Below are 26,969 nucleotides of genomic sequence, written 5' to 3' on the forward strand. Positions count from 1 at the left end.
GGCTATTTACGCACTGTTATGATATACTCCTCTTTTAAATTCTTAAGAATTATTTGTTTAAGCTATCCATTGTACGACTTAGCAACCCAAATCAATCATTATTGGTTTTAATAATGAATTAAATAATTAATTTCTCCAACTTGCTTATTTTAGTGGCTATTGTTGAATTATATAGCCTATTATGTCTATAACTTTATGCATAAGAAATAGATATCAAAATAATTATAATAATTACAAAAATAAAGTTGATGGATGATGATGACCGTCATCATTGATCATCCTACTCGCAGCAATAAGCAATAACAATATATAAGTGAATGTGAATTGTTGGAGTATCAAACTTATTCATTTTGTTAAGATCTTCAACGATATTCCAATTGTGATGGTTTTTTTTTTTTTTTGAAAATAAATGTGATGATTTATACAAAAGTGCTTTTCTGCCTTTTTATTTACGTGAAACAGATAATTCCTGAAGAAAAAAAATCACATATATATGAAGTAAATAGTGACTCCCTGTATTCATATTTATATAATAGCATAATTCTACGATGCAAAGAGTGACTGTTTAAACATCAATGTGTTTGAAAGTGGACGACTCATAAAAAATTGGTTTCCATTATCTTACCTATGAATAAAAAATGAGAAATAAAATCTCTGGTGTTTCCTTTTGATATTACTTTTTTTTTTGGTTATAAGGTATAATCCATCGTCACTATTACATGTATATACATGCTCATGAAATGAACTTTTGAAATAAATTAGTAAAATTGGTTTAAAAGTCAATTATTACGTGTCGGTGATTGATGTATGTATATACATGCTTTGATTGGAAAAAAACCAAACTACTAAAAATGTGGTATCGCACCAAAAAAAAACATATTATATAGCGTGTTATTAGGATATTACTAAGGGTTGCTCATGACAAGAAGTACATGTTCAAGGAATTATTTCGAAGACAGAAATACCTAAAAAGGATGAAAACAATGAAATAAAGAGAAGACATAATAATTAAAGACAAGCATATTATTTCACACACACATTTAGTACCCTTTGTCGGGAATAATAAACTGGCAGCCGGTGAAAAACAAGATTCCGGTGACCGGAGAGGCGGAGAACAGGTATCTGATGAGAGAAACCCTAAAAGCATTGTTGGAGAGAAGATTTTGTACGAGAAGATCTTGTGTGGGGGCAATATATCTTTCGATATACTTTTGAACGCAACATCAACAGAAATCCACTCGATACAGGAAGAAAATAATAAGAAAAAAAACAAAAATAAAAATATTCACGTGGGACTTGGGTCCATATTTTAACCTGGGATCATATTTATGACATTATTTGCAACTGTAGTTTTGTTTGTTTGTTGTTAAACGGTATTCGATTTAAAAGCATGAGAAACAAAAGAGTTTTGATCAAGAAGCTTAGCCATGTTTTAATAGTATTTTAAGTTTTAGCCAATTCACAGAAATATAACTTTTTTTTTGATATAATAAAAGAAAAATCAAAGGCCCGAAACCCAGACTAATTTCCAAGGTATGCGAAAAGCTGATTTTTTTTGTCGTTTAATGTATTCACAAGTGACCAAATAGAAACTAAATCAGAGTGAACGGTTTTTCTGGTCTTCAATTAGTAGAATATTTCACCCATTAGATCACCACGAGTTAATTACTATACTGTGTTTTTTTCGACGTTAGTTCACAAGCATACTTATTTATATGAAAATTACAGGAATGTCTTTCTATTGAATTTCTCCTTTAAGGTGATTCGAGAATGATGCCATGAGTGACTAACTAATCATATTTAAGTTAATGGAGCTTTTTAATTTTTGTTTAGGTAAAGAAAAAAAAATGGAAATGAATAGATGCGATTCCATTGTAAATGATTATTAATTTGTTATTATCACTAATAAGAATTTTTTGAGCGGGAATTTCGGATGTGCTTTTCAAGTTTTAACTGAGATGATGATATGTGATTTAGGCCAATCTGTAACCTTACGCTTGGAAACAACGTGAGAACTGAGAACGCTTGGAGTAATCTTTTTTTTTTTTTCATCTGAAATTATATTAGAAAGCTTATAAAAAGCATCAAACACCGATCAACCTGACATCCATCGTCCAAAGACGATCATAGAGGCTTTACAAAAAAAATTCTAGCCTATTCGTTAGATAGTCAAATTCTAAGACTGAAGAAAAAACTAAAATTAATGATATGGCAAACCGCTCTCACTAGCAAAGATGTCATGCATCCAGGAAGGATGACTAACAGCCACATAAGACTGTAATCTATTACCAGAAATAACACTTTGCGCAATGAGAGAAGCTCCTCTGTTGGTTGCACCAATTTCGAGGACCAATCTCCAATCATTAAACCCATTTAATCATAACTTGGCTTCAGAAGCTTGATATTGAAAGATTGGCCAAACCTTTGGTCTTTTGATCGCTCCAACCAAAACCGCATCTTCAACCGCAAAAATCACCTTATCCACGTTGTGGCTTTTCATACTATCCATAGCCCACAACAAGCACAAAAGTTTACCTTCGTCCTTAGAAGTAATCCCAGCAAAAGCTCTTCTACTATGAATCAGAACTCTTCCTGATCCATCCCTCAAAACCCAAGACGCACCCACCGATCTTCTTTTTCTTGACCAGGCGAAACCCACATTACATTTCAACCATGGATCAGGTGGTTTTTCCCATTTCCATTGCTTTTTAAGTCTACCCGAAGCTTGAGATACCTCACTGGTGGAATTGATGATTTGAGCATTCACCCAAAGGAAAACAGCATCATTAACTTTGTTCACCGTCTGCAGGGGAGAGAAGCGGACTCCTTCAAAAAGAAATTTATTCCTGTTTTTCCATAAATACCACATGATCCAAGGAAATCGTCTTCTGTTCACCACATTTAAATCCTTTCTTTTCCATATAGCCAAAAGGCTCTGAAAATTGGAATAAATAGAACGCTCATCAAAGCCACCTTCAGGCAAAGGAAAATCAGAAAGAGCCCAAGTCATACGAGCCATATCACAAGTGAAGAGAACATGGTTTATGGATTCTCCCTCCAAACCGCAAGTTTGACAACGACTATCAGCTTTAACCCCTCTTCTCCCTAATAACTCAGATACAGGGAGGGCACCACTCAAAGCTTTCCACAAAAATGATCTGATCTTTGGAGCAGTATTAAGAGACCAAACCTGTACTCTTAAGTCATTTAACGAAGGTTGTGCTGAAGCCTCCCTTATGAACTCCTCGTTTTTGATTTGATATGCAAGCCAATAGCCTGAGTGCACAGAATATTCTCCTCCTTTATTATGCATCCACACCCAGAAATCATCTTGACTAACCACCGGTTGGTGCTGAATGATTAGGTCAATATCCCTCTGGTAAAAAAAATCATTCAGACTTTCTTGGATCCATTTTCTATTTAGGACATCGATAAGGTCGTTAACCTGAAGATCAAGGTTTACATAGAAATTCTTGACCATAGGTGTCCGCATTCCAAATCCATTATAAAAACCCACGGGTCAGACCACACCTTCGAAGATTCTCCATTACCAACCATCTTTTTTAAACCTCTCATCAAAAGCTCACGACCATGAAGAATACTTTTCCAAGCATAAGAAGGCCTAGTTCCCACAACAGCATGTAGAAATACATCACCTTCAAAATATCTACTCTTCATCACTCTAGAAAAAAGACAATCAGGTTCTTGCAGAATTTTCCAAGCCTGTTTTGCAAAAAGAGCTTGATTGAAACATTGTATATCCCTGAACCCTAAACCACCTTGATCTTTAGAGAGACACTTTTTTTGCCAGCTCACCCATTGAATCTTTCTCAAGTGTTCAACAGAATTCCACCAAAAGGAACTCATAGCACTGGTGAGCTTTTCACACGTTGTTTTTGGAAGTCTAAAGCAAGACATTGCAAAAACCGGCATCGCTAAGGCCACAGCCTTCAGAAGAATTTCCTTTCCGCCATGAGACAAGGCTCTTGCAAAGTATCCTGAGAGTCTTGATTTCAATCTGTCTTGAATGAAAGTTAACATTTCAACTTTTGAGCCACTGAAACACTCAGGAAGACCAAGGTAAGACCCTGCTCCACCCTCCTTCCAAATGCCAGTTGCTTCTCTGATTTTAATCTTTACCCCATCTTCAACCTTTGAACCAAAAGTGATTGAAGATTTGTCGACATTGATGACTTTCCCAGTAGCATCACCGTAAATCTTAAGCACCTGCATCAGAGTGTTGCACTGACTTTCTGAAGCTTTGCAAATCAGCAAACTGTCATCCGCAAAAAGCCACTACAAGAAAGAGGGGCTTTTCCGTCGAATTATTTACGACGATTTGTAGTCGTCGTAAATTTACGACGACATTACGTCGTATTTACGACGATCAAAACTTTCGTCGTAAATTCGACGTAAAAAATAACCCTCGTACGAATAAAGAACGAATTTTATGTCGTCGTAATCTTGTCGTAATATTTACATCGATAATACGACGAATTGTCCTCTATCTTGTAATTGACGTAAAATCGATGTAAATGTGATGTAAATTTTATTTCGACGTAAATTTGATGTAAATATGCAATGGTAATATGTTGGTAACCAAACAAAAAATTCTATATATACCCTTTCTTCTCTCATTATTCCATCATCCCAAAAAAACATATAAAGACACAAATTTTTTGAGTCTTTGAATGTTTAAGTAAAATTTTTGGTAGTTGAAATTTCTATCAAATTTCAGAAACAAAAAGTCAAATATTTGTTTTTGAAATGTCTATATACGATCTACGAAAGTGGATGTATACGCCCAAAAATGGTGATGGGTCGTTGACTGAAGACTTCAAAAACGGATTGGAAATATTCATGTACCAAGCCGGCCTTCTGGAAACTGTAATTGAAAGCGGCAAAATGTATTGTCCTTGTGTGAAATGCAAAAATAGGAAACATATTCTTATTGACACTGTCTGGCAGCATTTATTGAATAGAGGGTTCATGCCCCAATACTTTATTTGGTATCAGCATGGAGAGGGATATGGTCAAAGTAGTGGTCAGATGGCTGCACGGAGTAGTAGTAATCATCAAGAACATGTGGATTTTGAAGCGTCCAATGATTATCAAAGTAGTCAAGTTCAGGGTGAAGATCATGATAGGATGCATGAAATGATTACTGATGCATTTCATGAAACACATGCTGATACTGTTGAGGAGCCCAATGCAGATGCAAAACGCTTTTATGATATGTTAAACGCAGCAAAACAGCCTCTGTACGAGGGATGTAGGGAAGGTTTATCAAAATTATCATTGGCAGCTCGGATGATGACAATAAAAACAGATCACAATCTATCTGAAGTTTGCATGAACGATTGGGCAGATCTTATTAAAGAGTATTTGCCAGATGATAATTTGGCTGCTGAAACGTATTATGAAATTCAGAAGCTGGTTTTTAGTCTTGGATTGCCTTCTGAGATGATTGATGTTTGTGTTGATAATTGTATGCTTTTTTGGAGAGATGATGAGAAGCTTGAAGAATGTCGTTTCTGCCAAAAGCCAAGATATAGACCGCAAATTGCTGGGCGTAAGAAGATTCCTTACCAACGAATGTGGTATCTTCCTATCACTGATAGGTTAAAAAGACTATATCAATCCGAACGGACAGCTGCGTCGATGAGATGGCATGCAGAACATTCACAAACAGATGGCAAAATGACTCACCCGTCTAACGGGAAATCTTGGAAACATTTTAACACCGTACATCCAAACTTTGCTAGGTCTAAGCGAAATGTTTATCTTGGTCTTTGCACTGACGGGTTTAGTCCATTTGGTATGTCTGGTAGGCAATATTCATTATGGCCTGTGATTCTTACGCCATATAACCGTCCTCCAGATATGTGCATGGAAAGAAAGTTTTTGTTTCTAAGTATATTAGTCCCTGGTCCAAATCACCCGAAGCGGGCCCTTGATGTTTTTTTGCAACCACTCATACATGAGTTAAACCAGTTGTGGCATGTTGGAGTACGAACATATGACTGTTCGAGTGGTAAAAATTTTACGATGCGAGCGGTGCTTATGTGGACAATAAACGATTTCCCGGCATACGGAATGCTATCAGGTTGGACAACGCATGGGAGGTTATCATGTCCTTATTGTCTTCATAGGACTGATGCATTTCAGCTTAAACATGGTAGGAAAACCTGTTGGTTTGATTGCCACCGTCGGTTTTTACCACCAAACCATCAATATAGAAGAAATAGGCGTTTGTTTATAAAGAACAAATTGGTTCGTCTCCCTCCACCAGTGTACCTAACTGGAGTAGAGCTTGAAGCGCAAATAGATCATTGGGGTGGACTTGAAACGGTCCCCCTTGGAGGAAATTGGCACACTCCTGCGAATATGCCTGACGGATATGAGGTTCATCATAATTGGCACAAGAAAAGTATATTTTGGGATCTGCCTTACTGGAAAGATCATTTGCTTAGACATAATCTTGATGTTATGCACATTGAGAAGAATTTTTTCGATAACATCATGCATACTGTTTTGAACGTCCAAGGAAGAACCAAAGACAGCGTTAAATCACGGATGGACTTACCCGATATATGTAACAGAATTGAGTTGCATATGGTGAGTAATGGGAAAGCACCTGTTCCTGTATTTCGGTTGGGTGCTGAACAAAAAACAGCATTGTTTAATTGGATATCATCAGCCGTGAAATTTCCTGATGGATATGTATCTAATCTGGCTAAATCTGTGGATAAAGGACAAAAGTTTTCAGGGATAAAAAGTCATGATTGTCATGTGTTTATGCAACGGTTACTTCCTTTTGCGTTTGCTGAACTCCTACCGGGACATGTCCATGAGGCACTAGGAGGCATTGGAGCTTTCTTCCGTGATCTAAGTACAAGGACATTATCAGAAGATGTAGTTGCACAACTGTCTACAAATATTCCAATATTGTTGTGCAATTTGGAGAAAATATTCTCACCTGCTTTCTTCGATGTTATAGAACATTTACCTATACACCTCCCTCATGAAGCAGAGTTGGGAGGACCTGTTCAGTTTAGGTGGATGTATCCGTTTGAACGATTTATGAAGCATTTGAAGGGTAAGGCCAAAAACTTAGCAAAAGTTGAAGGGTCTATCGTGGCGGGAAGTCTGACAGAAGAGACTTCTCATTTCACGTCTTATTACTTTGCTCCAAAGGTTCGTACACGCAAACGGGCTCCAAGACGTTACGACGATGGGGGTGTAGGACAAAGTTACGCAGTAGAAGGTGTGCCTGATATATTCTCACCAATTGGACGTCTAAGTGGGAAACTAAAAGAAACTTGTTGGTCAAACGAACAAGACTACCACAGCGCACATACATATGTACTTCTGAATTACGAGGAATTGGCACCTTACGAGAGGTACATAATTATAACCATGTATGATTAAAATTTGATTGAACATAGGAAATGTCCTTAACAATGTTTTAAAATTTCAGCACTTTCGTCAGTCAAGTCCGAGAATGCATTGACGGTGTTTCAGAAGATGAAATTAACAAGCGAAAAGACCAACATTATGCATTGTGGTTAAAAGGTCAAGTCGAGCATGATGACATGACATATGCAGTATGGTTTCATGAGTTGCTCCTAGGTCCTATTTCGAAGATAACTACTGCAACTATGTATTTCACACGTGGCTATGTTTTTCATACTTATAGTCATGGCACTCAACGGGCAACTACAAACTATGGAGTTTGTGTACGAGGTGAAGTAGACTTTTATGGGATCATCAAAGAGATAATTGAAGTGGAATACCCCGGATTAGTCAGAAAGAAAACTGTTCTATTCAAATGTGATTGGTTTGATCCTACGGTAGGTCGTGGAGTGCGAATTAACAAATTTGGAGTGGTAGATGTAAACGCATCTCGGCGATACAATAAGTTCGAGCCATTTATACTTGCATCTCAAGCAGAACAAGTCACCTTTGTTCCATATCCTCGAGTTCGGAATACGGGAATTTCATGGCTGGCGGTTGTCAAAGTTGCTCCAAGGGGTATAATTGATGGTGTAGATCTCCCGCCAATGCAACAAGATGATTGTGTCCACATTACAGAACCGGATGTTGAAGAAAATGTTCTTTTAATTGATCCACGTAATCGACAAGTTGAAGGTCTACATGGGGACGAAACTGAAGAAGGTGCTGACGAATTTCAAACAAGCGGTGATGATGATGACAATGATGATGAGGACACCGAGGAAAATGTTGATGAAGACTAATTAAATATTTTGACATTTAATTGCATGCTTTGAACGTTTCAATGTAACATTTGTCAAATTTAAATTTTTGAAAAATTAAAGCCAATTAATGAAGACTAATTAAATGTTGATGAAAATTTGTTTAAGTGTTGACTTGGACATATGTTGACTATTACGACGAATTTACGACGATTATTTAGAAATCGTCGTAAATTCGTCGTACTATGCAAACCCTAAACCCTAGCTTTCCCAACTTACAGAATGGTTTTTGGGTTCATTTTCCTAAGTAAACTGATGTATTATATAAGAGTATGTAGTATAAGGTTCAGGAACTTGTAGAAATGTGGTTTTTATTACGACGAATTTACGACGAATGGGAGTGATCGTAGGAGAACGGAGGAGAACTACCTCCAATGACGTAGCTCTTCGAGACCACTCACCGGAAGAAGGACGGGAGCTTTGTCGACGCTCGGTCCGAGGAGATCTACAATGCCGCTATGCAGCGGATCGCCGAGCGGGAGACCCAGGCCACACCTGACGGTACTATCCAAGTACCGTTGACCCGTCGCTGAGCAAGACCAGATTTTCGAAGAGGTATGATATCTATTTCAATTTTTTAAAAATTTATTATATTTATAATTACTTAATAAATAATTAACGTTTTTATTTTCCATTTGTAGGTTGCTCCGAAGAAGAAGCACGGACCTTAGGGATGGGCTCTATTAGAGACTGTCCTGCCGCCACGGCTTCCGGATTCCGCACGCAGGGATCCGCAGCTTCGCAGGAGCTTGCTACGGCCAATGCTGAGATCACCAGTCTCAGGCATGAGCAAGTGGCCCAGAAGCAGGAGCTCACCGAGATACATGATCTCTTCGACATCATTGCAGAAGCGGTTCCGCAGTTGGCCACCGCAATCCGAGCGAGGCAACAGCGAGCACGGAGGGTTTTTGAGACCGGTGGTAGTTCCGGTACTGGACCATCGGACCAGCAGACGCAGGGCGGTCAGTCTTCGGCTCCGGTCTCAGCAGCGACGGGCGGTCAGACTTCGGCTCCGGTAGTGCAGACGGGAAACGTCGGCCTAGCAGCGATGGGCGGCCAAGACGGAGAGCCTCCTCGTGACGTCGATCTCAACCTCGACGATTACGACATCATTGTATAGATTAGGTTTTTTTGTAAAAAACAATTTGTATTAATTTTTTTTTATTTATAAATTATTTTTGAATTTAAATTTCAATTTAAATTTAAATTTTTTCTATTTTTAATTTTTTGATTATTTTAAAAATTCATTAATTAAATTAAAATCGAATTAAATAATTAATTTATAAATCGACGTAAATTCGTCGTACATTTACGTCGATTTAACGTCGAATATTTAACGACGAATTTACGACGAATAAGTTTACGTCGAAACTTTACGACGATTTAACATCGACAATTAAAAATTTAGTTTCCCTTAATTGAAATTGTTCGTCTCCTAATCGTTGTTAAATCGATGTAATTTTACATCGATTTTACGTCGTTTTTATGATGGAGTTCTTTCGTTGTACATCCGTTGGAAAATTTATGACGCATTTACGACGAATAGTTCCCGACGATTTTACGACGATTTTCCGGAGTTGGTAATTTTACGACGATTTTACGACGATTTCGGTTTTACGACGATCGTTTTACGACGATTTTTAATTCGTCGTTAATTCGACGTAAATGCTCTTTTACGTCGATTTTACGTCGATATCTGCCGACGTAAAAGCCGATCTTTCTTGTAGTGAGCAGATGATGTACTGATGGACCAGAGTCAGCAAACCGAATACCATCCAAAAAACTTTCTTGCTCTGCTTTGTTCAATAGGTGGGTCAGCCCTTCAGTGCACAGAACAAATAAAAAGGGAGACAAGGGATCACCTTGGCGCAAACCATGTGCCTGGTCGTTTATCAGAACAGAGAAACTGTAGACACACACTTCATAACCCAATCAGTCCACTTATGATGGAATCCCATAGCAGCAACAAAGTTCTCAGGTAGTTCCATTCAACCCTATCATATGCTTTGGACATATCGGACTTTATAGCCATGAATTCCTTTGAAATCGAAGGGTGCGTCCTAATACCATGAATCAGTTCATGTGCCACCATGATGTTATCTGATATTAGTCTCTCCGAAACGAAGGCTGATTGGTTTGGGGACACTAGACTGGGTAAGAATGGCTGAAGTCTAAAAACCATGATCTTTGAAATAATCTTATACATAACATTGCAAAGGCTGATCGGCCTCAGATCAGACATCAGAGATGGATCGACTGTCTTAGGAAGCAAACACAGTTGGGTATAATTCCATTCTTTAGGCAAATTCCCGGATAAGAAAAAATCCTCAATTTCCAAAGTGACTTGATCCCCAACAATCTCCCAGTATTTTTGATAAAACAGACCTGTCATACCATCAGCCCCAGGAGCACTAGATGGCTTTATAGAGAAAACAGCAAGCTTGACTTCCTCTCTAGAAACTTTTTTAATCAGCTGCTCATTCATAACATCAGTTACACGAGCCTGAAATCCTTGAAATAACTGATGAAAGCAATCCGGATTAGAAGATTTGAAAAGCTGTTTGAAGTATGCAGCCGCTACTTCACCTTTTGATGCATCAGAGAAGTGCTTGTTTCCTTTAGAATCTCTCAGAAACTCTAACCTTTTCCTTTGTCTACTGAACTTCACTGATGCATGAAAGAATTTAGAGTTTTTGTCACCCTCACGCAACCAATTGTCTCTGCTTTTTTGACTCCAGAAATCTTCTTCTTCTCTGTAGGCTTCCAAGAGTTTGATTTTCAGAAAATCAACTTGTCTACCACAAGGATATAAAGCCGATTGTTCACACTCCAAAGTGACCTGAATCTGTTGAATTTTATCCTGAGAATTCAAGTTGTTTTCTTTTTTCCAAGAACTGAGCGACTTTCTGCATTCGCTTAACCTCTTAGACACCGAAGACACCGAGCCATTCTTTTTCTTACTCCACGCTTGAAGAATAGCTTCTTTAACATTAGGTTTATTTAAAAACCTTTTGTCAAACCTGAAGCTTTCTCTATAAGACTCTTTTGATGACATTAAGCTCACCAACACCGGTCTATGATCTGATCCTCTCTTATCAAGGAAGGCTTGGTTTGACGCTGGATAGAACTTAAACCATTCTTTATTTCCGAATCATCTATCTAGCTTGCATTGGATCCAAAGTTTGCCTCTCATTCCACCCAACGTGAAACTGTTACCCGATGCCTGCATTTCAGACATCCCACAATTATTAAGCATATCAGCGAACCCCACAAAAGATGAATCACTTCTTCTCGGTCCACCTACTTTTTCACCATTGTGCAAGATTTCGTTAAAATCTCCAAGCATGCACCACTTCTCCTTTCTATGGATTCCAATCCTCATCAGTCTTTCCCAAACCACTTGTCTCAACTTGACATTAGGATTCCCGTAAACACACGACACAAAGAATTCATCTTTACCAAACTGCACATGAAAATCAAAAAGATTCTTATTTACAAACTTCATATCCACAGAAACACTGTTTTTCCACAGCAGAGCAAGGCCACCACAAGTCCCCACCGGCTCAACAGTAAAGATTTTATCATACCCTAACCACTCCTGCAAATCTACCAACACATTCTTATTATGCATAGTCTCCATCAAGAACAGAATCTCTGGGAAATGTTTTTTACGCATTTCTTTGAGACGCGGAATCGTCAAGTCTTGAACACGGCCCAATCCCTGACAATTCCAACTCAGAAGACTCATAAATCTTTGGACAGTCCCTCCTTTGGGACCATCTCATGAGTATTTGGCCTTGCAGCTTTGGGTACTCCTTCCAACTTTTCTTTGTGTTTTCTTTTTTTCAATCACTCCAATTTCTAAGCCTTCTTTCTTCGAACCAGCTCCATTGAAACCACCATTCACAGATCCCTTGAATCTTCTTATATTTTTCCCTGGCCTTTTCCTTGGATTGCTCCCTTTTAGTTTGGTTCCGGAAGGACTAGCCTCAAAGAGACCAATCTTATAACCCGTTGAACCATCCTGAAAAGGAGATGAATCACCAAAAACATTTACTGCAGAACTTTCATCTTGCATATCTGAATTACGAGGCTTCCTCACAGATGGAGCAGCCGCTTGAATGGCAGCAGATAAAAGCTTTGGACCATGGGGAATAATTCTTTCAGACTGAGTTGAAGAGTCATCCGATCCATATCCAAAAACAAGACCTTTACCTTTCATCGGATCTCTGGAAATGATCGGGGGAGGCTCAAGTCTTAGGATAGACTTTTGAGAAGCCGAAGAAGATTCAGCCTCAAAAACAGTCCTCTTAACTCTTTCTTCTCTAATTTTCCTTTCTTCACCCTCAGCAACAAGCAGATATTGCCTCATCCCTTCTAAGACTTCTGGAGCGATCCTCGGGCGACCCAAAACTGGTTGAATACCCACTTGAGATTTTTCCAAAACTCCAAACAAAGGGTCAGACTTCTTAAGAACCGGTTCAGGAATCGGTTTGTCAAAAACTTTGTCCATCCTCCTACTGATAGCTTGATCTTGCCTTATCTTGACCAAGATTGGACAAACACTTTGATCATGAGTCAAACGTTGACACGAGTAGCATCTTTTTTGAACCTTCTCATAAAAATACTCAATATTAGCCTGACCTGCACCTCTAGGAAGATTAAAAACTTTTGATTTACGTAGAGGCTTTGAGACATCAAATAAGATCTTCACTCGAACGAAACCCCGACTCTGCGATTTCTTCGGGTCGAAAGCCACCTCGATGACCTGACCAACAACATCTCCAAAGGTCATGATTGCTTCGACAGTGTAATGATTGACAAGGATATTCCGAAGTTGTACCCATAACAGCACAAACTGAAGGTAATCCACCGGAGGAGTGTTTTCCCATCTTTTAATGGCCAAACCCCACTCATTAAAAGTCTGAAACCCTTTCATAAGAATTTCATCTAAATCATTCTCAGAACTAAAAATGAACTGAAACTTTTCCTTAGATAGAGCGACCCCACGAGCTCTATCATACTTCTGCCACTTCCTTGGCATATCTAAAATCAAACTAGCCATCTTTTGGCAGTCTGGATTCAGTAACCTACCAATAACACTGAAAACATTCCGTTCGCAAGAACTATACTCCGGAAGATCCATCATATCAAACGGCACATCCTCTTCTTCCAGAGACATCGCCATCAGGGCCTTATCCATGGCCGAAGACATTATCACAGGAAACAGAAGATAGCAACAAACAGCTGAGAAGCCTCCAAATAAAATGTCCAGACCCTTACTCACGAAGCACACTTCAAATCCCAAAGAAGGATGGAAGGGAACAGAAATTAAGAGATCTTAGAAATATTTAGCTGAAGAGAACCAAGAAAAACTTCAAAGCGAAAGAAGATCTGAAGAAAAAGGACCACAATACGAGGTAACAGGATAAGATTTCGACAAAGGGAAAGAGTTTTCCACACAAAAGCTCTATCAAAATTTAAAGGGAGCCTCTAAATCAAACAGGGAGTCTTAAGCCCAAAAGAGGGAGTCCTTTTTCCATCAGATGGTTGAGTCGCTTGGAGTAATCTATTATCTATTATATTAGAAGCATTTTTAATATTTGCTTCCAAACACTTTTATTTTTTTAAGTATTTGAAAATAATTTTAATAATTATTTATATTTAATTTCGAAAATTAGTTATTAATTTAAAATTTTTTAAATTTTCATAAATATAGGTAATTTAGATTTGATTTGATTTGATTTAAATTAATAAATCAGATATTAATTTATATTTGATTTAAATATTCTAATTTAAATAATTTCTATACTATTAAGAGTTTTTATCAAAAATATTTAGAATTTAAAAAAAAAATATTTCACATATGAAAAAATAATGGCCATATTTGAAATATAAAATATTTATGATGATGTAAATGATATGATATTTATGTTGATTATTAAAATATTTACGATTATTATTTATTAACAAATTATTAATAAAATAATAAGTAAAAGTCAAATGTATAATTTAAATATTAAAAATATATTTTTAATAATTCATAGAACTGAAATTATATATAAAAAACGGGTTAAAAATATTTTGATAACTAAAATCACTAATTTTGAATCATACATGTGTATCGAAAATATATTTTTTTACACAGAATCTTATATACTAATAAAAGTTGAAGCTAAATGCATTTTAAGGTGTCCACATAGGATTTAAAAGAGCAATTTTATTGGTCCACATCAACATTCAAAATTTAAGGAAAGTTTACAAATTCTAATATTATTGCTGAATAAGTAAATTAAGAAACTTTACAAATTCTAATATTATTTCTAAGTAAAAAAATTATGTATAAATTTTTAATTGGTCCAGGTCAACACTGAAAATTAAAAAAATTTCCAAATTCTATTATTGTTTTTAAAAATTATTAAAAATAAATAAATTATATATAAAATTCATATTAATAATAAAAAACTAAAATTTTAAATTTTAAATTTAAATTAAATATATACACACATATTTAGAGACTCTTACATTAGCATTTTTATATAACTATGATAATTTTTAAGTTTTGTTTTTCTGTGTGTGCAACCATGTCAAATAAATAAAAATATATATATAGTTAGGTTTTACTAAAAAAAATGAATCATTACAACATAAAGGAACCAACTTGACTAAACTATATGTTTTACTATTAGCTAAATTACAAAAAATATAATAAAATGAGATATAAACAAAGTCATTACAAACCGTTTTAATATTAAAAAAAAAACCGTAAAAACTCCAAAACTTGGCCAAAGAATTTGAGAAGAATGATAAATTTCAAGCAATCCGAGAAACATGTCAAGTGATTGATACTCGACACTTTTGAAAAAGAAGCACTGAAAATAGAGAAAGAGATTCCGTCATTAAGACGAAAGAGACTAAGTATCCGAGCTAGATTTTTGAAATAACATAGCATCTGATAGGGTTTTAACAACCCAAACTTAACCACAACAATAACAATTAGCTGATCAAACACCATCCGAATACATTCGGTAAGCCTCAAACCAAAGAGGAGATACCAAAATCACTTGCTGCAACGGGTCTCGTGTGGGATCTTCCAGCTTTGATTTTCTAAATCTATTATTGATAAAAGTTAAAGCTATATGTCTCTAAAAATGTCCACATATGATTTAAAATTTAATTTATTGGTCCACATCAATATTTAAAATTAAGACAATTTTCAAGTTTTAAAATTATATTGTTAACAAAAAAATATAATTATAGAAAAAAATTAAAGCTATATGCCTCTAAAGACATTCTCAAAATATTTAAAAGATCAATTTTATTAGTCCACATCAATAACTAAAATTAAAAAAAAAATCTAAATAATAAAATTATATTGTTAAAAAAATCTAAATAATAAAATTATATTGTTAATACAAAAATATAGGAAAAATTGTTAATTAAAATTATTTTATTATTAATAACAGTTAAAGCTATATTATTTTCAAAGTATCCACATCAGCATTTAAAATTATAATTTTATTCGTATATATCAAAATTTTAAATTATAAAAAGTTTTCTAATTCTAATATTATGGTTAAGAAAATAAACTAAAAAATAAGTTAAATCTCTAAAAATAACAAAAAAGCAACATGATATTAAAATCTCCATTATCACTGTTTATGTTACAAATTTAATTTATTATCTATCAAAAAATATATGCTACTTATACAAGTTTAAGATATTTGATTTTAAGAATTTTCACATAAAATTTTAAATAACTAATAATTATTATTTATATTCATCTAATTTTTTTTCACATATGCAAAACATATTTCCAAATAATCTCATGTAATATATTATAGGAAAATGATCAAAAAATTATATTTTGTATATTCGACTTGGAATTGCAATAGATTAATGTAGAAGACCTTAGTTTTGAGTTGCTCAATTTGTTATTTCATTGTTATAAATTTGTATGTATTAAATTGTATCAATTTTGCCTACTTAATTATAATTAGAAAAAAGTGAGAATGAATATGATGAAACTGAATATAATCATACAGAAATTATTTAAATAAATAAATATGATAAAAACAGATATAACAAGAATAAAAATGAACATGAAGAAAAAGATGAAATATTAATTTTTAATTTTATTATTGTTTTTAAAGAACACAAATATAATTGGAATAAAAGTGAAAATGATAAAAACAATTATCTTCTTGATTTAAAAAAGTGAATGTATAACATGTTATCATCATGTCAATACTATGTTTAAAAAGTAACATTTGATTGATTTATAAAAAAAAAATTAGTTGGTTTGGTTATATTAACTTATAAGTTTTTGACCAAATAATATGTTTTTGAAATATGACATATTGTATATAGATTTAAGAAAGAAAAAAAACCCCATTAAAATCTCACTATTTACATAAAAATTATTAGATTAACACCATAATATTATTAATATATTATTAAAATATTAACATATAAAATTTATATCTTAATAATAATAATTGATTGCATATAATTTTTATCAACCAAATATCCACGCGTAGCGTGGATGCAAAATCTAGTAAAAGTAAAAAAATTAAAAATTATTACATACACTTATTGTTGATTAAATTTTAGAAAAATATAATGCTAAATAATACTATTAATATATCTTAAACTTCTAACAAATATTTATATTATACGGTAATATGAACAGACAAGTTAGAATTATGTTTTTATAATTTTTTATTTTAAATTAATATGAGCGGACGGGTTAAAATTATATTTTTATAATCATAATTAATTCTAATACTATAAATAATATTTAAAAATATATCTAAACACAAAAATCAATATTTTCACTTATTAAAAAATATATTTATAAAAATAACTATATATAAACTCAAAAACAAAAATTATATTATAAAATTCGTTAAACAATAAAAAATATTCCTGTGCGGATGCATTGGATTATATTAAAACAGAAGCACTTTTAGTATTTGCTTTCAAACACTTCTAAAGTTTTTTTTTTTTTGAAGTGTTTAGAAAAAGTTTTAAAATTATCCTTATTTATTGTTATTCTAATTTATTACAATATTATTCGAGAAAAAACACATTTTCTTTTATATATAAATTTTATTTCGAAAAATAGATATTAATTTAGATAACTTATGATTTCCTTAAATATAGGTTATATTTAATTTAAAATTCAAACTGTTTTTTTTTAATTAAATTGAATTCTGAAAAATATATATTCTTAATTTAAATTACTTTAGACTTCCTTAAATATAGGTTCCTTAAATATATGTTAGATTTAATTTAAAATTTGAAATTTAAACAATATTTTTAGAATAACACATATGATTAACGAATACCTTATTGTATTTTTTAATCATATTTAATCAGACTAAAATTTCACATATTAAAAACTGATAAGTATTAATATTATATGGTGATATGATAAGACGAGTTAGGTTTTTTTATATAATTGTGATCTTATGCGGGTTGAGTTATCAAAAAATACAGGATATTAAGATAAAAATTATTTCAAAATTAGTAAATATTTATATTATATAGTCATGTAAACAGATATGTTAGAATTATGATTTTATAACCACAATTTTTTTGGATTAATAGAATGAGCGAGTTAGAAATATGTTTTTATAATAACGGTTATTTTTTCGATTAATGGAATGATCGGATTAGAATTATGATTTTATGATCGTGGTCACAATAATAGTAGAAAAAAAAATCTAAAAAAAAATTATATTTAAACACAAAAATAAATCTTTGTCACTTATTAGAAAAATTAATCTATTAAAAATATAAATTGCACTGCAAATTTTGATTAAAAAAATATTCCTTTGCAGATACACGGGTATCTAGTATGTTGTTAATTTAAGACATTTTGACGTTCAAAACTTCAAATCAAAAGATTGCAGTAATTTGTTTTTTTAAAAGAGACAATTTGATAGAAATTCTACATTTTGGTCAAAATTAAGTAAATGGGAAAAACAATAAATTGATAAGACAGTTGTCGGACACTTTGAAAGTGTTATTACTTTTTAATCCCTCCTTCTTTTGTTAGGAGTCTTTTTTCCCGTATGGAATTTCTCTTTCATCATTTTTCTTTCGTTAACATATAAGTTATACAACTACATAATTTATTATCATACTACATACTTTATTAATATGATAAATGTTATGTTATCTTGCTAATACTAAGTTTACATCAATAAAAGATATGTTATCTTGCTAACATAAAATTTGTATTCGCTAATAATTTATTTAACGTTTCTAATATACTATTTTTATCCGCTAACAATTTATTTATCATCTCTAACATAATATTTGTATTCGCTAACATGTTATTTATTTTCAAAACATTGAAACTTAGTTAGAGGTAAGTCATTGGCAGCTATCTACATTTTAGAGCAAATACATTTGCAGCTATCTAGGTTACTTTAAAGTATGATATTAATTTGTTTAACGCGATACAAATAAATTTAACATGTTAACAACTTATATATTGCACTAAAACATCTGCCTAGAATCAGTATCCATGGCAACGAAAGGGAAATCGTCGACGACTTCTCGAATCAGTGCCATCTCTGATTCAAGATTCTCGTTCCACACCTCGCAGATTTGTATCGAGTCGTCCTCTGGAAACATTATCATGATTTGTGATGAATCTTGACAGATCTAGAGCAAGATTCGATCCGGTTTGCAGAACTTAAAAAAAAAAATCAATCATTTCTACCATTAGAGCACAGAGAACAAAATCTGAGCAGGTACGTATTGAAACATTTGAGCAAAAAAGACAACAATAAATTATAGTTTTCATCGCTGTCAATGCTTCAAATTGTAGTGAGGGAGAGAAAGAAATAGGTGAGAGAGAGAGTGTTCGTCGCTGTAGGCTTCGAATTGTAATGAGGAAGGGAAAGAGATATGTGAGAGAGAGAGAGTTAGAGGAATAACTAAATAGGGGTAAAATTGTATTATTGAAAAATGCACAGTGCTTGAATAGTTGTTTTTCCCATTTATCTAATTATGAATAGTAACAAGGTGATATGGTACATTTACTTTTTTTAAAAAAAAAAGTTTTTGACTATTGGATTTTATAATTTTAATAATAATATTCAGTTATCAAATCTATTTTTTTTTTTTAGTAAAGTAAGTGATCACTCAGCCCAGAATCTGATAGTCTCATCACATCTCGAAACAGTAAGCCCATTTAAGGCCTATATGTTTGTCCTTATTTCAGGCCCATGCAGATTCACAGATGTTTTGTTTGGAGACAAAATTTTTCGGATTAAAACACAAAAGGGTTTATCAAGTGTTTAGCGATAAAAGTGATAATTATCTGGGAAAGCTGAATCAACTCATAAAACACAATGAACATAAGGAATCTAAACTTAGCCTCTCTAATTATATCTCAGAGCTTTAATTAGGTCCAAATAAAATAAAGAAGAGTCAAACTGTCAAAGTGAAATTCAATTTATTTATTTATTGATAATTAATGTTCACAGCCCGTTTTAATTTATTTAGTTTCATTTCCTGCGGGAGAGAGAGAAAGAGAGAGAGAGAGAGAGAGTGAAAGCGAAAATGCCGTTGGTGAGGTTCAAGATACGGAACGAGCTAAGCTTGGGTGGGGCGGAGCTCAACCGTAGCGCCGCCGTGGAATATGAGGAACCGAAGACGATTCTCGGCGCTGTTGAAGTCGCTGGGCTCGTCGGAATTCTTCGTCAGCTAGGCGATCTCGCCGAGTAAGCTCTCGTTTGCTCCTTCAAAGAAGATTGAAATTCGGATATTTGTAGCTAATTTTTGTAGGATTGAGAGTATTAAGCTCATCAATTTTCTTCTTACTTCGAGTAATAAGGGGTTTCAGTAGCAATCTATATTTGATTTTCGTCAGGGCTTAGGGCTTTTTATGCATTAGTTTTTGATTAGAACTTATTAGATGTCTCTGCGTGGTAAATTGTTAATCAGTGAATGTTGTGGTAGTACCTCAACATAGTGAACTTGAGTGTATGACGTTTGCTTTGACATTTATGTGGACATCTAATCTATTGATGATGAGGAATTCTTAAGTTTCTTAAATGGAACAAGGAATAAAGAGGTTTTGGTTCTTGATTTTGCATTGTTTGTTCCATTTTTGTATCTTTCCCTCATGGAACGGAACATAAATTTGGTCGAAGCGAATGTAAACTGATAGAGAGTTCTTTAACCAGGTGGCATTTCTTACATGTAGATTTTCCGCAGAAGTATTTAATGGCATACAAGAAGAAGTCACTGTTACTGCATCCAGGTGTCAGAAACTGACAAGCCGTGTTAAACGGATAGAGTCAGCGCTGACACCTCTTGAAAAGGCTGTGCTGTCACAGACAAGCCACATACATTTTGCATACACAGCAGGTATGGCTTTACTTTCATCTATAGTCTCCTGATCTTAATTTTGATGTCATGTAACACTCTTGCCGTTATCTTGCACCTCACTTGTGTAAGAGGGATGAAAGCTTATATGAACACACATCCTTGTGATATATAGTTGTGATATTTTGTACAGATAAATTCTTAGTCTTTCGTTTTTTTCTCTGTTGTAGGCTGTGAGTGGCATCCTCGTATAAGGAATGGACAAAGACATTTTGTTCAGAGTGATTTGCCACTGTGTGTTATGGAAACATATGAACAGTGCAGAGATCCCCCTCCTTTACATCTGCTTGACAGGTAAGGGACAAGCTTTTAGTTTCGTCCTCATATATATTGAAATTAATGCATTGGATCTTTATTCTGAAGTGGCTGATTTTTTTCCCACCTTGCAGATTTGATGTAGGTGGTCCTGGATCATGTCTGAGAAAATACTCAGACCCAACATTCTTTAGAAAGGAATTAAGCAACAGTAGTAAAGCAGATGATGTCAAGGTCCAGAGAGATCAAGCTCACCGCAAAAGAAAGGTTTGTTAGTAATATCTTATTGGTTTAGTTTATTGGAGTTTCTTTTCTGCTGATGAACTGGTTTCGACTTCTTACAAGTGTACCTCACACCATAATTGACTTGTAAAGAACCTTGTGACTTCAAGAAAATATGATTCGTTAAACATCTCAAATACTATGGTTTTTATTCTTTCGCTTTTTACCTGTCTTCTGCGGTACTTGTATCTGATTTGTGCTTTGCTGAAATTACAGAAAAAGAAGTTACCACAAAGAAACATTTGCAGATCACGTGCAGTGTCTACATCCGATGAAACTAACGGGTGGGTGCTTTTAAAATTTAGACGTAGTAGTTCTCGTCCATTCATGTTCTAAATTTGCAGTAAAGTTGATCTTGACAATTTCATTTGCTAACCTGAATGTTTGTGCAGGGCTCGTCTCAGTTCTCTAACTGATGACAGACAAACAACTTCCCAGAGTACATCCACAGTTGACATGCCACGTAGCTCTAATATGCAGGATTTATCTGATATTATCGACCAATCTCATCTGCAAGGGCAGTCAGATTCGCAAGAAAAAAGTGAAGCACAAGTACAATCAGATTTCCAAGAGTCATCAAAGCCTCGTGATTCTATAACTGGTTCAGGTTATATCGAGTATGTCATCAATCAAAGCCCTGTAAATAAGCCTGATGTGAAGCTAATCGAGGGATTTCTGTCATCCTTACAAACTGCTGATAGAATAAGTTCACCTGATCCCAAAGGCTGCGTTGAAGTTGTAGATGATAATATTCTATATAGCCCCTCAGAAGACATACCTGTGCCATGTGCTACTATTGTTTGTGATGAGAAGAAAGAAACACTTGAATCGAGGGTTGAGAAAAGTAACAAAGATGAAGAAGCGTCAGAGATACATGAGTCAAAGTTTGGTCCAGGAACACCAGACAGGATGAGGCAAAATCAAAGAGACTTTGATAGGACGTATATTTTCTTCGATGAGGTAGATATTGTGGGAGAAAAACAAAGTAAGAGCCAGGCTAACAGTATTGATGGAAAATCAGGAATTGAGAACGAAGGAGAAATTAAGAGCGAACAAGGGAGTGAAGCAGATGAGTTTGTGGATGCACGTAATACAATTGAATCTGAATCAGAGAGTGAGCTTGATGGCGTACCAAAACCGAAACTGGAGCATTATTTTGGGGATATTAGCACTTATTGTTCAGAAGATGCTAACAGTGACAGCAATGATGGATCAGAAGATACACCATATGAACAAACGGCGGAGGATCTTGAAGATGAATCTTGCTCAGGATCCTACCTTCCTGAAGATGCAGATGTTTCCTGTTACCTGTCAGATCCAGTGTGTGGCAAAACTATGTCTCCTGATGAGACTTTTCAAAAGCCAAGGAAATTTTTTTCCATGTGCCCTTCGTTATTGGCTGAAAAAGCCTTTCCGGATGTAGCACTTATGCGAGAAGAACCTGTTGCCACAAATACCTTGACGGAAGGGAACTGTGCTAACGAAAAGATCTCATCAGACCCGTCTCTGAAAGAAGCTATTCCTTCTGAAAAGATCTCGCCAGAAAAACATGTGGCCTGCTGTCCATCTCTAGCGGAAGCTGTTCCCCATGAAAAGATCTTGCCAGGAGAGTCTGTTGCCAATTATCCGTCTTTTGCAGAAATTTTCCCTCACGAAAAGATCTTGCCGGAAATCTCTCTTCCCAAAATTCACTCTGCGGGAAAAGTTTTTCCTGACAATATGACCCCGGCAGATGCTACTCATCCATCTTTTCCCAAAGCTGATCAAGAAAAGACAATTTCACCAGAAGTTCCTGATTCGAAGATTTTGGCTGTGCCAGAAGCTGTTTCACCAGAGCAAATCTCACTTGACACATATCCATGTTTGGCAGAAGCTGCTGCTGATGAAAGGTTCTTGACAGAAGAACCTGTTACCACATGTTTGCCTTTGACAGAAGCCATGCCTGTCGAAAAATTACTGCCAGAAAAACCTTTGGAAGTGAATTATTGTTTGGCAGAATCGCATAAAGACAGTATCCTGCAAGAAAAATATGATGGTTCTACACATTCGACTAATGCCAAAGCTGCTCCAGAAGAAAACTTATCATCAGAAGTTCTTGATTCCACAAATTTGTCTGTGGCAGAAGCTGTTTCACGAGAGAAAACGAGACTTGAAGAATTTGTGGGCATAGATCCGTGTTTAACAGAAGCTGTTCCTGATGAAAGTGTTTTGTCAGGAGAGCCTGTCACCACATGCCTGTCTTTGACAAAAGCCGTGGCCACTGAAGAGGCCTTGCCAGAAGAGTTTTTGGAAATATATCCTTCTCTGACTGAGTTGCCTGACGAAAAGATTTCGCTTGAAGAAACGGATGATGCCACAAATTTATCTGAAGTTAGTGATGTAAAAATCTCACCAGAAGTTTTTGGTTACACAGATTTGTCTCAGGAAGATGCTCTTCCACAAGAGCAAATCTCACTAGAAGAATGTGTTGGCATAAATCCGTGTTTGGCAGAAGCTGTTCCTGATGAAAGGTTCTTGCTAGAAGAGCCTGAACATGAAAGGCTCTTGTCAGAAGAACCTATCACCAGATGTATCTCTTTGACAAAAGCTGCGACAATTGAAGGACTCTTGCCAGAAAAATCTTTGGAAACGTATCCTTCTTTCGGCGAATTGCCTGAAGAGAAGATTTTGCATGAAGAAGCTGATGATGCCACACATCCATCTCTTTCTGAAGCTGTTAGTTATGAACAAATCTCATCAGAAGTTCTTGATTCCACAAATTTGCTTGAGGCAGAAGCTATCCCACAAGAGCAAATCGGCCTTGAAGAATTTGTTGGTCTAGATCCGTGTTTGACAGAAGCTGTTCCTGATGAGAGGATTTTGCCAGAAGAACCTGTCACTACATGTAAAGCAGTGGCTATCGAAGAAGTCTTGCCACCAGAAGAACCAATGGAAGCGTATGCTTCTTTGGAAAAATTGCCTAACAACACGATCTCACTAGAAAAATCTGATGATGCCACACATCCATCTCTTTCTGAAGCTGTAAGTTATGAACAATTCTCATCAGAAGTTCTGGAGTCCACAAATTCGCTTGAGGCAGAAGCTATCCCACAAGAGCAAATCGCACTTGAAGAATTTGTTGGTATAGATCCGTGTTTGGCAGAAGCTCTTCCTGATGAGAGGATTTTGCCAAAAGAACCTGTCACCACATGTATATCTTTAGCAAAAGGAGTGGCTATGGAAGAAGTCTTGCCGCCAGAAGAACCTTTGGAAGCGTATGCTTCTTTGGAAGAATCGCCTAATAACAAGATCTCACAAGAAAAATCTGATGATGCCACACATCCATCTTGTGCCAAAGCTGAAAGTGATGAAAATGTCTCACCAAAAGTTCTTGATCCCAAAAATTTATCTGTGGCAGAAGCTATCCCACAAGAGCAAATCGCTCTTGAAGAATTTGTTGGCATAGATCCGTGTTTGGCAGAAGCTGCTCCATATAAAAGGGTTTTGCCAGAAGAAGCTGTCACCACATGTCTGTCTTTGACAAAAGCCGCGCCCATCGAAGAAATCTTGCCAGGTGAACCTTTGAAAGTGTATCATTCTTTGGAAGAATTACCAGAAGAAAAGATCTCAGAAGAAGAAGAACCTAATGATGCGACGAATCCATATATATCTGAAGCTGTTGGTGATGAAAAGATCTCTCCACTGGCAGGTCCTGGTTCCACATATCCATCTTTGGAAGAATCTGTTCCACATGAAAAAACCTCATATATGTCTTTGGCAGAAGCTTTACCTGATGAAAAGATCTCTCTAGAAGAACCTGATGCCACATGTCGACCTTCTCCAGAAGCTGTTATGAATGAAAATATTTCAGGCTCAGAAGCTCCTGGTTACACAACAGAAGCTGCTCCACACAACAAAACCTTCCCTGAAGAACCTGTTGCCACGTATCTGTCATTGAACGAAGCTATTTTTGATGAAAAGATCCCCAGGTTAGAAGATCCTGGTTCCACTACAGAAACTGGTCCACACAACAAAACCTTTCCTGAAGAACCTGTTGCCACGTATCTGCCCTTGTCTGAACCTGTTCCCGAAGAAAATATTCGGCCAAAAGAACCTGCTGCTGCATATCTGGATTTGGCAGAAGGTATTCCCGACCAAAAAGTATTTTTGGACGATGCCGCATTTTTATCTTTTGCCGAAGCTATTTTCGATCAAAAGTTCTCACCGGAAGTTCCAGATTCCACGTATCCTTCTTTCACAGAACGAGAAATGCCTATTGCCCAACCACCTTTGGTAACAGATCTTCCTGCTAAAAAAATTTTGGTCAAAGAAGCTGAAGCATATGATGAACCCTCTACTGCATCTGATGTTTCTGTGAATCAGAAGAGTGGTTTCTTGGAACCAGAATCTGCTGATAGAACAGTTATATTGAGTGGTGGCAATGTCACGAATTCTCCAGATACTCAGGAATCTCTGTCAAATGATACGATTGTTGAATCAGTAAGTATATGGAGCAATGGGGGACTCCTTGGACTTGCGCCATCGAAACCTCCAGTCTTTTCTGAGCCTAATTCTGTCAGCGAACATATACAGAACGAGATCAACGAAGCTAGTGTTCCTGCTGCAAGGAAGCAGGAATCATCGAGCAGATCAGTTGAAGCTACTGAGAAGAGCTCGCTTTCATTAGTTGTTTCAGATCCCACCTCTCAACAACAAAGCAACATGTTGACTCATTCTAATGGATCTCACTCTCACCTGCAAAGCACTGCAACATCATTCAAAGTCTTTGGCTTAAGTCATAGATTACTCATGGCTGGCTTTCGTGGAAACTCTTCTTCAACTTGCAAATTTGACTCCATACCTACTACTAGCTATGATACCAAAGTAGCAGCTATCGCAGACAAGACTCAACAAACTCTCCGTGGCTCAAGCTTTGAGGAGCAACTGGATTATGATTCATATCTATTTGGCTCCCCTACTTCATCACCACCGGTTCAGCATATGAAAATATCGTTCAACCCAATTAATCCCTCTCCAGATTCCAAATTGAAACTGAGAATCCCTTGCCAACCTCAGTGCAATGGTGGAAATGCTGATATGTTCCCTTCATTTCAGTTGGTTCCAGAGGCTAGCAACTCTGATGATGAAGACAACAGCGATATCTTTTGTCAGTCATCTCCTTGTGTTTCAGACAATTGCTTGTCGGATTCTGAGCTGTGGGAATCTGATGAAAGCCCTAGAGGATCTGCATCAAGCTTGAAAGAAGCTGGAGAGAGAAGTACACATGGCGATATGGGTTCCTTTTCTGGTTCGTTTCTTGATCTTCCATGTTTCGACTCTGTAGAACATCAATCCACATCGCCAAGACTAGAGCAGGAGCAAGATCAAGATCTACAATATAAACCATCTGTTTCAGAGATCATCCGTGATTGGCCACCAAACCAACCAAAAGACAGTCCCAGTAATGAAGCAAACGCAAACGCTGTTCTGAAGAAAACGCAGAACCAATCCGTCGGGTACTCATAGCAAAACTCTCCCCTTTCTTCATTTATCATTTGCATTGGTCGCAGATCATTAGCATCATGAGACTAACAAAACAAATCGTTCGTTGTTAATTAGGCTGTAGCGACAGATGACGACGGTGAAAGATAAAAGAAAAGGAATCTGATTGATTACTTGTACATTCCTCTCTGTAATTTCATATTTAATGTAATAATACAAACATTATTTACTAATATATATCATAAATTAATTTGATGCTCGAAAAGA

General features: G+C 35.6%; 2 protein-coding genes across 3 annotated transcripts; one reads left to right on the plus strand and one right to left on the minus strand.

The window, feature by feature from the left end:
- Positions 1-12,057: 12,057 nt before the first annotated feature.
- Positions 12,058-13,479, minus strand: LOC112081926. Its single transcript, XM_024148986.1, has one exon. It carries the CDS (start codon positions 13,477-13,479, stop codon positions 12,058-12,060), a length of 1,422 nt encoding a protein of 473 aa, XP_024004754.1.
- A 6,305-nt stretch (positions 13,480-19,784) lies between these two features.
- On the plus strand, positions 19,785-26,967 carry LOC18030523 (scar-like domain-containing protein WAVE 5). Of its 2 annotated transcripts, none has more exons than XM_024148576.1 (7): positions 19,785-20,017; positions 20,503-20,666; positions 20,855-20,978; positions 21,074-21,206; positions 21,438-21,505; positions 21,614-26,716; positions 26,820-26,967. In XM_024148576.1, exons 1-7 carry the CDS (start codon positions 19,857-19,859, stop codon positions 26,824-26,826), a joined length of 5,760 nt encoding a protein of 1,919 aa, XP_024004344.1. In that variant the 5' UTR covers positions 19,785-19,856; the 3' UTR covers positions 26,827-26,967. The 2 variants fall into 2 exon arrangements, with proteins under 2 accessions (XP_024004344.1, XP_024004345.1); XM_024148577.1 differs by having other exon boundaries at positions 19,820-20,017; positions 20,483-20,666.
- Positions 26,968-26,969: the final 2 nt, after the last annotated feature.

The sequence above is a fragment of the Eutrema salsugineum genome, unplaced genomic scaffold (assembly GCF_000478725.1).
Source record: "Eutrema salsugineum unplaced genomic scaffold, Eutsalg1_0 scaffold_1, whole genome shotgun sequence".
Classification (NCBI taxonomy): Eukaryota; Viridiplantae; Streptophyta; class Magnoliopsida; order Brassicales; family Brassicaceae; genus Eutrema; species Eutrema salsugineum.

What these genes read in the sequence shown, in the direction of transcription:
- LOC18030523 (XM_024148576.1), top strand. Translation starts at nt 19,857, where the DNA reads ATGCCGTTGGTGAGGTTCAAGATACGGAACGAGCTAAGCTTGGGTGGG. An exon ending in AAGCTCACCGCAAAAGAAAG is followed by an intron (nt 21,207 to 21,437) that starts GTTTGTTAGTAA and finishes CTGAAATTACAG; the next exon opens with AAAAAGAAGTTACCACAAAG. An exon ending in ACATCCGATGAAACTAACGG is followed by an intron (nt 21,506 to 21,613) that starts GTGGGTGCTTTT and finishes ATGTTTGTGCAG; the next exon opens with GGCTCGTCTCAGTTCTCTAA.
- LOC112081926 (XM_024148986.1), bottom strand. Translation starts at nt 13,479, where the DNA reads ATGGATAAGGCCCTGATGGCGATGTCTCTGGAAGAAGAGGATGTGCCG.